Source organism: Capsicum annuum, chromosome 3, assembly GCF_002878395.1.
Source record: "Capsicum annuum cultivar UCD-10X-F1 chromosome 3, UCD10Xv1.1, whole genome shotgun sequence".
NCBI classification, from domain to species: Eukaryota; Viridiplantae; Streptophyta; class Magnoliopsida; order Solanales; family Solanaceae; genus Capsicum; species Capsicum annuum.
In genome coordinates this window covers 51,247,678-51,259,661 of record NC_061113.1, presented here as the reverse complement: position 1 = coordinate 51,259,661, position 11,984 = coordinate 51,247,678, and the positions used below count along the sequence as shown (strand labels likewise).

General features: G+C 34.9%; 1 protein-coding gene and 1 pseudogene across 1 annotated transcript; one reads left to right on the top strand and one right to left on the bottom strand.

Annotated features, from left to right (window-relative positions):
* LOC124896653 overlaps window positions 1–3,638 on the bottom strand; it is a 15,525-nt pseudogene extending 11,887 nt beyond the window's left edge.
* A 1,188-nt stretch (window positions 3,639–4,826) lies between these two features.
* On the top strand, window positions 4,827–10,965 carry LOC107863874 (F-box/kelch-repeat protein OR23). The gene is made up of 2 exons (XM_016710059.2): window positions 4,827–6,010; window positions 10,510–10,965. Exons 1-2 carry the CDS (start codon window positions 5,034–5,036, stop codon window positions 10,799–10,801), a joined length of 1,269 nt encoding a protein of 422 aa, XP_016565545.1. The 5' UTR covers window positions 4,827–5,033; the 3' UTR covers window positions 10,802–10,965.
* The last annotated feature ends 1,019 nt before the right edge of the window (window positions 10,966–11,984 follow it).

Below are 11,984 nucleotides of genomic sequence, written 5' to 3'. Positions count from 1 at the left end.
AGGGTTTTCTTTTTGAGGGAATTTGATGAAATATAACATATAATGCTTCTAATAGGCTTTAATATAGGGTTTGGATGGATTTTGGGTGAGGGGGAATAACCAAAGTGCCCCTAAAAATCAAATAATTCTCGAATCTGTCCTTTGGTGGACTTTTTTTATAGTCTGAAGTAGATCAACCATAAAGTTTTACTTCAATATCCAAATTGGATGAAACCAATTTCATTAGAAAGAAGACTCTCATATCTTTCCGTTGATATATAGTATCTCACCCAGATCATTGTGTACGAGGAGTTATGATCGTTAGAAGTTGACCCAAAAATTCACTTTTGATAGGCTGAAGTAGATCGACCATAACTTTTTGCTCCGATAGACAAATTGGATGAAACTAATTTCATTGGAAAGAGGACTTGCAGAGATTTCTGTTGATATATAGTAGATCACCCAGATCATTATGTACAAGGAGTTATGATCATTTAAAGTTGGATCAAAAATACGCAAGGCCTCAGTACTTTTTTCTGCACGTTTTACTGTTCACTACTATTCACGGTTTGATCGAAATGTTCATAACTCTTCGCTCGGGTGTCCGTTTTGGATGATCCACATATCGTTGGAAAGCTTATTCAATACTCTACACAATGGTGGGTAATAATCTAAGACATTCCATACAGAAAATTTATAATTCATTCTAGAATATAGAACCCAACACGTTTACGCACAAAATTTCAACGAAAAATTTCCCCGGGTATTACAAAAGCAATCTCCACTCCAAGGAATGAGAACAACGTTGCCAAAATTCTTTGTCCACTTAATCAAATTGATAATTTGATAATTCACACCAATCTCTTCTATCCCCAACATGTACATATGGTAACTTCTAAGGAACAAATTCCTTCCTGTCGTCATGACGTATGCTTGCCCATGGCCGATCCAACTCTAAAGACATTAATCAATATTACATGTACCCAAAAACAAGCAGATCTTGAAGCCATGCTGTAGTGAAGTTGACATCTTTAACCTGTGTTTAGCTGATCTCCATGCTACCAAAAACTTTTTTAAACGGTCAACATTCACATGTGGATCTTTCTCTTCTGAAAAAGAGTATACCTTGATTCTATCATACTGATGAACAATGGGAGGATACACCACAACATACCCATCAATCTCCCATAACAATCTCTAGACATGTACGCTAGCTGTAGCTACATATAAAATAAATCATGGTGGAGTTAGAGTTTTCACTGTTTTCACTAACGGCCGATGGCCAAAACATGAATAAGTAAACACAAGAAGAAGCTAAGGGGGTTTGTTCAACATCTACTATAAATATACATCAATTTTTTTAACTATGTTCAAACATGTAATTTCAGTCGAAAGGGGTTTGGATGAACCCCTAGGCCTTACTTGACTTTCCCCCGGTACATAACTCCTCCAAAAATGATTTGATTTATCCTTAAAACTTCGAATAGGGAATAAAATAATAGATCATAATACTGTATGACAATGAGTTTTGTAAAACTTTACAAAATGAAAATCAATTTATGCTAGTTTAGATGTACACTGAAATGATAAATCGAGGCTGCCCACATTAAGAAGTATTATTATATTTTTGGTGCTTAATTATTTGATTATGATTATGCTAGATTGAACTAATTGACAGTTGTATTTCAATTTTTTTTAATTTTTTGGGGTTAAATTTGCTATTTTCCAGATTTGCAAGAGAACTACTGTAGTAGTTGATTAGTGTACTTACACCATTTTTTAAGCAATCAGCAAACATAAAACTCCTCATGTCCAATCTCCCCTACATTTTCCAACAGCAAGTCTCTCGGCCAAACAGACCGTTACCCAAAATGAATAGACAGATTAACCACAGTCCTATTAGGATTCTCGTGACTACACTACAAAATCACTTCTTGCCTAGCACCCTCACAATCAATTCAACATCAAAATTGTTTACCAATATCATCATTAATAACATCACCACGATCATCAACATCAAATATCTTTTTAGCAACATGCAGTATAGCAAATAAATAACCAATACTTTTTCTATGCATATCTAAAGATGAGTAAATTATACCTTTCACATTCTAAAATTTAGGTGTTCTTGAATTCCCAGTTGCAAGTACTTGTCAGCCTTTAATCATCCTCAACTTCCTAATCGAATTTAAAGGGTAATCTGATATAGACACAATAATCCACTTGTCAGATCAAAAATTTGCAAACTTACTACCGATATTTGTGATCAGTGGCACATTATTCCAATGATTTTTGGAAATTCAGGTTGAATTACATGACTTTGAGTTGATTGCAAGCGAAAGAGAGTAATGATACCGCTATTATTACTACCATTATGAAGGTAAAAGGATATGAAATGGTGGATACTAAGAGAAAAACGGTGATGATTTTGTAAAGAATATGAATTGCCCATATGAGAAGTGACTATACTACAAAACCACTTCTTGCGTAGCATCAAAACCCAAAGGACACTGATTATAATAACGATAGTGTCCAGACTAACTTACATGTACCTTTCAGCCAATTGACATAGTTTAGGTTCATTTATATTTTCTGGCCGTGGTGGATCCAAACCTGCTCTTCATTAGGCATTTACCAACAATAGGCGCAATCAGATGTCAGAACCATATTACCATTCTTCAAAGCAACCAACAAGTATTACCAATGTGTAGGAAGTAGAAACATATTAATACAAAATATCACAAAACGATGATAAGAACAAAGACCTCACTGTACTACTATCAACCATATTCACATGTTTCCAATTAACATAAGAAAGAGGGGCATGCCTAAATTTATTAGCTTGAATATTTCAAAAAAAAACCTTCAATTTTCCATTGCAAGTTCTTCTTCAAATTCTCACAAAATAGTCTATTCTAATTGGATGCCTAAATTACCTAATTATGAGGAGAACCTTTTTGCTTATTTGAAATCAGACAATGAATATCACTATAATCATCACAATAGTAATAATACACTCCTCCTATGTTGGCTCATGAAAATATGAGTGTTTGTTGCTTTTGATCCTAACTTTACAATTGTTGTGGCCACTGCTATTTCTTAACTCATACCAAGCTTCGTTGGAGAATTTTCACAAACAGTTAAAGAGCAAAAAGTCACATAAATAATGAATTTACAAAAGTACGATGCTATGCTTCTTTTATCCCCAAACCATCAAACTGTAGAACGAAAGAGTGAAAAAAAATACCCCATAATTTGTTTTTCCCTAAATTACTCTCACTGAATAAGCTGAAATTGAACTCAAAGGAATCATAAGTAAGCAGATAAAGCTAAAAAACAAACCTAAAAGCAAACTAACCAACACACAAAGAACAAACGAAGGAAAGATATACATACATACCTGGAAATGAAACAGAAGATGGTAAAGCAACAATGTAAGCTGTTGTGTAGCTAGAGGTGTATATCTGTAGAAAAGAAAAGGTAGCCACGTGTGTTGCTGTGGAAATACCACAAAGAAGAACCAAATTAAAAGACTAAAATACCCCTTAGCTGGAGCATGTAAAGACTAAAATATCCTTGTGAGGAAGCACACATGACAACCATCACCTGTGTGCTTTACTCACAATTATATATAGTAAGAATACAATGCATACACGCATATTAGTACGAACAAGCCAGCAACAATAAGGCACTGAAATTACCCTAATGTCCCTCAAGTGAAGCATTGAAATGACCGAATAGCCCTATGAGGAAGCACACATGACGAACGTCTCCTGTGCGCTTCACTCACATATATAGTAGGAATATACAAAATTTAGTGTGTCAACCACAATCACTCACTGGGATTTTGTTGAGGAATCAAAATATATGTCTTCTGTTAAATATATTTTGTATAGCTATAATTATTTATTGTTTTCCTTTTCAAAGTCAGAAGTTTTTGTGCTGAGCTGTAACTATGGGGATATATTTTTGAAAAAAATACATAAAGTAGCATATTTAAGTATTAAATTATAAAAAATGCCAACACTTTTATCAAATTACATTTTGTAACATATGTATTTGTATTTTTGTAGCAACGGTTTGCAAAAATACAAAATACATATCGATCATAAGGGCAGTAAAAATCATATGTATTTGTATTTTTGTAGCAACAGTTTGCAAAAATACAAAATACAACTTGCTATATTATGTAATTATGAAACTCATAATTAAGGGAATAAGTATGCTATTTCTGAATTTTGTCCTATATTTTTTTTGTATTATCCCTATTGTTTTTAATTTGTTTATTAAAATATGTCTTTTCTTTCTGTACATTTTTTTAATTTTAATCTAATATATTTGTTACATTCCATATATTTAATCACATAATTAAATTTTTTTTTATTAAATTCTCTTTTTAAAACTTCATGCCAAGTTAAATCATGAATATTGAAATAAATAAATTATTTTTTGCCCAAGTCAAAAAGTGCTTGAAGAAGCAACTCCACAGACAGCCCCTTGTCATAGACAAGTGCTCCTTCAGTTACCTGTTTAGTTTGTGCTCCTTCAGTTAACTGTTTAGTTTGAAAATAAATGATAATTTATTTTTTATAATTTTTTATTTTTAAGTATATTTTTTACCGTATTAAATTATGTATTTTATAAATTAGTACATTATTTATTGATTTTTTAAATTAAATAATAGTATTAAATATTTATTTTGTTAATTTTTTTAAATTAATATGTAGAATAAAGATGAACGGATTTTATAAATTAGCACATTATTTATTGATTTTTTAAATTAAATAATAGTATTAAATATTTATTTTGTTAATTTTTTAAAATTAATTAATATGTAGAATAAAGATGAACGGAGTGTGTCATTATTTTTTTGTTTTTGCAAGTCAAAAAGTTCCAGAAGCAAACTCCACAAGCAGCCCCCTCTCATAGACAAGTGCTCTGTTGTTTCAAGTGCCCCCAAACCGCCATAGATGATATAGCAGAAAAAGAGTGAATAATCACAGGATTCTAATCCTATGTACATAAAAAATGAAATTGTTCATTTAGATTAAGCCATGGCTCCTCCATCAACAGTTAGAAATCAGCAATTGCAAGTAGAACAAAATCTAAACCCATCCACAATAATTCCAGGTCTACCAAACGATTTAGCAGCAATAATATTAATATTCGTTCCCTATTCTCATCATTCACGTCTTAAATCCATTTGTAAATCATGGAAACATTTTTACTCTTCAGCAAAATCCGTCATTTCTCTTCGACAAAAACATTTACCACCCTTTTCCGTTTCACCTCTCCTTTGTTTATTCCCACAAGATCCTTTAATTTCTTCACCTTATTTATTTGATGCTAGGAATCTTGCTTGGTCCCCACTTCCACCTATGCCTTGTAACCCTCATGTATATGGTCTTTGTAATTTTACTAGTATTTGTATTGGTTCTCATTTGTATGTTTTAGGTGGGTCACTTTTTGATACGAGGTCTTATCCTCTTGATTATCCGTGTCCTACGAACGCTGTGTTTCGTTTTGATTTTCTGAAATTGTCTTGGGAGATATTGTCGCCTATGATTAGTCCTAGGGGGAGTTTCGCATGTGCTGCAATGCCTAAGAGGGATAAGATTTTAGTGGCGGGTGGTGGGTCGAGGCATGCGATGTTTGGGGCAGCGGGTAGTAGGATGAGTTCAGTGGAGATGTATGATATTGTGAAAGATGAGTGGGTTTCGTTGGACGGGTTACCAAGGTTTAGAGCAGGTTGTGTTGGGTTTTTTGTTGGGAGTGGAGAGGAGGAGGAGAGAGAATTTTGGGTTATGGGTGGATATGGTGAGTCGAGGACTGTCTCCGGTGTGTTTCCTGTGGATCAATATTATAGGGATGCTGTAGTGATGGAAATGAAGAATGGTGGTGGTAAGTGGAGGGAGCTTGGTGATATGTGGGAAGAAGGGGAAAGGTGGAAGCTTGGTAAGATTGTGGTGGTTGATGATGGGCCTTCGGAATCTCCTGCAGTATTCATGCTCGATCGAGGTGATATTTTCAGGTACAGTTTCGAGTATCTTATTATGCAATTTGTCTAGTTAAATTTTATTTCGCTGTAAGCAATAGAAGGTTGGTGCGAGCTTAATGAAACTGTTAGTTTCACAGAATCCTTAATTAAGCTTTAAGAATTTGTTTACCAGTATCGGAATAGTATGCACCTGAAAAGAATGGAATTGACATAGAGATTCGTGCAACTTGCACTAACTAGTTTGCATTGAAGTTTTGTTGATTGACTAGAACTATGTAAATTAAGTAGCCACACATCTATGGTAGTTTATCGGGCATCACTGTGACATGTCTGATACAGTGTGCATCTAAGAGTCGATTTTGGTGTAATATTGCACCTCAATATTGTGTCTTTTGTCCTTCAGCTTGATTAACAGAGTCATGGCAGGGAAAAGGGTGGGTAACCAAGTAGCGCAAGGGATTATGCATTAGGTGAGATATGTTTGTTTGATTCCCTAATTTGTGATTTATGTTTCCTTTTTTGATAAGTTGGAACACTTTTATGGGAGTAAGTCAGTTGAGTGGCATTTGTTTTTTCTCTCTTTTTTTTTTTTGGACAACGGTGGTGTCCAAACTAGTTTGGATAACACCTCGACTAAACCAGTTAGCTACCTACCTCCTATGAGTAGAGATATCGGGTAACTTTGTCACTGATTATTAGACAGATGTGTGCAAATCACTGTTCGCCTTTTTGTCTTTGCTGGGATTTGAGTTTTGTCGAAAATTTGAAAGAGTTCTACCAAGCTATTTTCTTTTTTTGTCGATATAGATGCGTGATTGACTTTCTAAGCTCATTACACAATTCACGATGTAGCTCTGTACATTTTTGACAGAGTCTTCTTCCTGCTGATTGTCAATGTACAACTTTAAACAACAACAACATACCAAGTGCAATCCCGCAAGTTGGGAGTGTGTGGAGGATAGAATGTACGCAGATCTTACCCCTACCTTGGGAGGTAGAGAGATTGTTTCCAATAAACAGTCTCTTCAAATTTAAAACGTTGGTTGTTCTAATTTGATGACTGGGATATGAAATTATTATTGGAATATTAGATATGAAGTTCAAGTTTTGCTTGGATATACAATTTATTTAGAACCTCTGCTCAAAGGGAAGATCAATAGACCCTACCTTGGGAGGTAAAGAGGTTGTTTCTAGTAGACCCTTGGTTCAAGGAAAAACATATCAAAGCAGATACACTTTTAACAGTAAAAAAATTCTGTTTATTTCCGTTTTGTTGCAAAACTGTTTTCAACCATAAGCCATGAAATAAAAGCTTGTTAGATTTTGTCTCAAATGTTAACCCAGATGCCTCCCATGACTGTTCGTAATGTCTCCGGGAGACTTTTGTAATTCTGTAATTCTTCCATTTTGCATTATCTTCTCGGCACTTGCTTCAGTAAACTTTACTTACCTTATCAAAAATAGATAGAAGAAATACAAATGCTATGGAGAACCTAAGTTGCGCGGACTCTTCACTTTCGATGCCGAGCCCATGTCGGATTCTCCAAAAATACACTACTTTTGGAGAATGGGACACTCACTCATTGACATTTCTAAAGAGTCCGAGCAACATAGCTGTGAACACCCAACGGGGTAGCACTCATGGTCAACATTAATGAAATGAATCATACCAAATCCATCGTACATTACTCTCATAAATGATCTTTTCTCTTTATTGTCATTGTTGTTGTGACTCTGTACTCTAATCATCGAATCTCATCCTCTTGTTATTTGTTTCCCTCCTTTTTATATCTCAATTCTCCTTTCATTTGTTTTGCTATGTCCTCCAATCTTCTTTCAATTTGTATCATCAGTTCCCTTGGAATTTCCTCTTCAGACCCCCAAGAACATAGCAAGACTTTCCAAATCTTCTTACTCTTTTTTTTTTCTGTCACATATATGTCGACGTCATCTAAGAATTCTTTGATACAGTTGCATCTGGGCACATCATTGATTAAATGCAGTTAGTTTCTTAAAATAGAACTAGACATTCACCTTTAGTTTGGACAGGTAAACTACTCTATGCAACTGGCAAGTATGACTACATGGACGTAGTCCCAGTTACATTATATTTGATTTGTGTTTTTACAATGTTTACCGAAAGCAATTTTGCTTAGCCGAGGGTTATAATTCAGCCCCTATCAGCTCAATGATATAACGCTAGATATATGCTGCATACAGTACCAATAAAATAAACTGCACATATAGGAGTGGTCAGTCTATCTAGAAAATTAGCTCATCTCATTTCACCTTCTGATCAGCTTATCAGCATTTACCGGCTTAGTTTTTTGTTGGCTAAATCTATCCCTTTATATTTGAGACTATAAGTTAAGACACTTCAAGTTAGTGAATGACACTTTTACTTGACAAATATGTGTCTGCTGAACACCTCATGTTGACATGGCAAATTAGATGTGTTTCACTTACATCTGGGCAGCTGAGGACCTAATTATGCGTTCCTTCCCCTGTTTTTAGAATTATATTGATTATCTTATGTGAGCCTACACTTAGCCCCCTCGGCAACCTCTTAGGGCTAATCACCACCATTTATGAACTCTAGTTTTTCTTGTCTCTTTGGTTTTGGAAATGGAAGTAAATTATTTGAAAATAATTAATCAATAACCATACTTGTCCTTCTTATAAAGATAAAAGCATCAGGGATCCAAGCTAATCATCATTAAAGAATGCATAAATATATAGAAAACCCTGAGGAGGTTTATGTAATCTTTTAACTACAAGATTCTTAGCATCTCCTGAACCAATTTGGTGACTTCTCTCCTTGCTCTTCTATTTTTCTTTAGTCTTTGCTTCCTCTCCAATGTTAAAGCACCACTCATAGTGAATCCCTGAGTTTCTGAGATTGTGATTTTCCATGAATGAGGCTAAAAATAGTAGTGGAAAAGATGATGTACGGTAGTGGAGTGTGCGGGTGATGATCTGTTTTGGTGATGATTTTAGAAGTTAGATGGAGTGTAATTAAGGCAGGAGAGTAAGAATTGGGAGGGCGTGAGGTTGAAGAAGAACGGAAAGGTATATGTTTTCTTTCTTGCGAATTTAATGTTTTAAAAAATATAGTTACTATGTGAAATTTTTTAATAAAAACTTACATCTGTCATTAGTTAATTTGCGCTTTTATTATTCCAACAGCAAGGTTAATTTACACACACACTTTAATAGGTACAAGTGTTCACGAGACACTTTTGTCTAGTAAAAGTGTCTATCTGGTCACTAAACTTGGAGTGTCTAATTTACAAAACTCGCCAACTTTATGGGGCTATCTAGGTATTTAGCCTCTTCTTTTCCTTATTGTGATTGCAACAATCTGTTGGTTCCTCTATTGAACACCATATTAGTCAATGGGACTTGGTATAAGGGAAAGTTGATTTGATTTATGACTCATCCTCAGACGGTTGGTTAACTGATGACCACATTGGTGGGTTTGAAAGGTTTTTGATGGCAACTGATTAATCATTCCTCGACATCATGTAGATTTTTCATTGGGTACACTTATGAGCAAGAAAAGGATTGGCAGAAATTATACATAATTAATTTCATTAGTGAAATAGGTTCAGTTCACTTCTTTTACAAGGAATAAACATTTCTCGTTTATCAACCTGAAACACAGTTATCAAGTATATGTGTGTGCAGGTGTCTATCTGAATGCTCACTTGTCCTGTTTTATTGCATGTAATTTATAAAATTTATTCAGCTTTGACGGCATTTTGAATAATGGACATAGCGGTGCGACATAATGTTGAATTAACTATCAGATTGGTGAAGAACAGCATATAGTTCATATTATAATATGAACTTGAAGAAACTTTTTTGTATATGAGTCGTAATATTTATGTAGGAATGTGTCTAAATTTGTTTTTGTTGTTAAGGAGTATGATATGATTAAGTGGTTGATCTGACTGTAGCTTGTCTGGTTCCGTGGTTTCTCTAATTAATGTTTGTTGGGTGCACCAATGGTGTATCCTTCATGGAAGATGCAAACAGATACTGTTATGTAGGAAAGATATAGCAAACTGGAAAAATATTACCTCGTCTAAGTTTTGAGTATATTTTTTTGGGTGTATTTCAAATGTTTTTTCTTTTAAAATGTTACTTATTTTGTGAGTGGTCAATACTATCATGTTAAAGTCTTCAGAGTATACAGCTTTTAGAAAGATTCTAGATTAGAAATGTATCGGTGTATTTTCTGTTAAAGCTCATGATAGAACTTGAAATTTTGGGTTTTTTGATGTTGAGTTTCACGTTTTTTTCTTCGAAAGAAAAAGAGTTCTTGGTAATATGCATATACATCTGCTTCGTCCAATTTATATTCAAACCTAAATTAGCTAGAACAATTTTTTAAGGGTCTGATTGTCTGTGGCTACCTCCTATACTCTGTTAGTTACACAATAATTGGAAATCTTGTCAATTTTGTCCGTGCCAGCATGACGGTCTAGTGTGTATTATCTCACATTTTCTTGTCCGGTGCTCGTTTTTAGGTATAAAATGACTTCCAACAGTTGGATAAAGGAAACAAGTCTGCCAAGAAAAATATCTGATGAATCATCAGTTGGCTTTGTTGCATTGGACGGAGAGCTGCATGTGATGAGTCATTTAAATGGGGTAAAATCAAACGAGTGTCAAAGATTAAGGCAGCAGAAAAGGTCAGCAACTATTCTTCTACAAATATATCATCCTAGGAAGAAGTCATGGAGGTCTGTCACGACAAAGCCACCTTTTCGTCACCCTTTGGATTTCAAAACTGCGGTTATGTGCACCATTCGTCTGTAGATCTATATTGTTCCGTTGGTGTGCCTATGAAGCAGTTGCTTGGTTTAATATATTCTCCCTCCTACCTATTGTGAATGGCATTGTATATCTTTCATTGACATGTTCTTATTGTCAGAATTACTGCTGTAAAAAGGAACTGTAATAAATGTAATTCTCTTTAGATCTGTCTCTTTCCTTTTACCAATTGCTTCTACAAAACACAATGTTTTGTTCTCCTCTCTCCCTCTCTAACACGTTGGTTCAAGAGCGCACGTGCACCCTCTTTCTCCCTCTCTCACACATGTATATAGTCATAACCAGGTGATCTATGAAGCCTGAAATACCAGTAGTTGGCCATTATATGTTTTCAAGTAATATGTCAATTCTGTATTAACTCGTCTTCAATCTTCATAGTTTATCCTCTTTATGTTGTGAAATATGATTCGTAGTTCAGTTACTATATGTTCTTTTGGGTTTATCCTCTCTTCAGCATCAGCAATTTCAATTGTTATGCCTGTTCATTGTCCTTTTTTTCTTTATTTGAGTGTTTGTTTCTGGTTGCCTTATTCTTTAGCAACTCACTGTCGTTTGAATCCTCTCTTGGCAATATCATTTGCCATTGAATCTGCTGTCCCCAAATATTTAGTTAGTTCCAACCTCCCAGTTGGATACTTTTTGTGCTTATGGCTTCAGTTTTGTGTTCTACTCCACCCAACCTCAGTACCCGTCCCGGAGGGTGGGGAGGTCCTTTATTCCCCCTCATTGTTGCATCGGTTACGGTGATGGATATGTCAAACCTGCATGCTACACCTTCCCATCTCTGGTAATGTAGCTTCTTTGGCCGAGAAGAGTTCAATTCTTATTTACTCCCCCCCCATTAAAAAACGGAGTTGAATCCTGCTTTGTGCCTGTACAATTGGGTACACACTAGGACAAACAAAATTGCTCTCAGAGAGTAAAGATTATATGTATAAATAGAATGATGCCTCCAGATGGATGGACGGAAAAGATGTGCACCTCATCGTCATCACTTGTTGATCCTGCTGCCATATGCATTTAGCTATTTGCACTTATCGTTTTCATCCTGTTTCTTTCCTCGTCACAGTATTAGCTGCAATATATGATTACTTTTTTGTGCTTAAATCCACATCCCCTTGGTTGTGCCTGGTTAGAGAGAGATGAACCTGGTAGCAAGTTTATACAT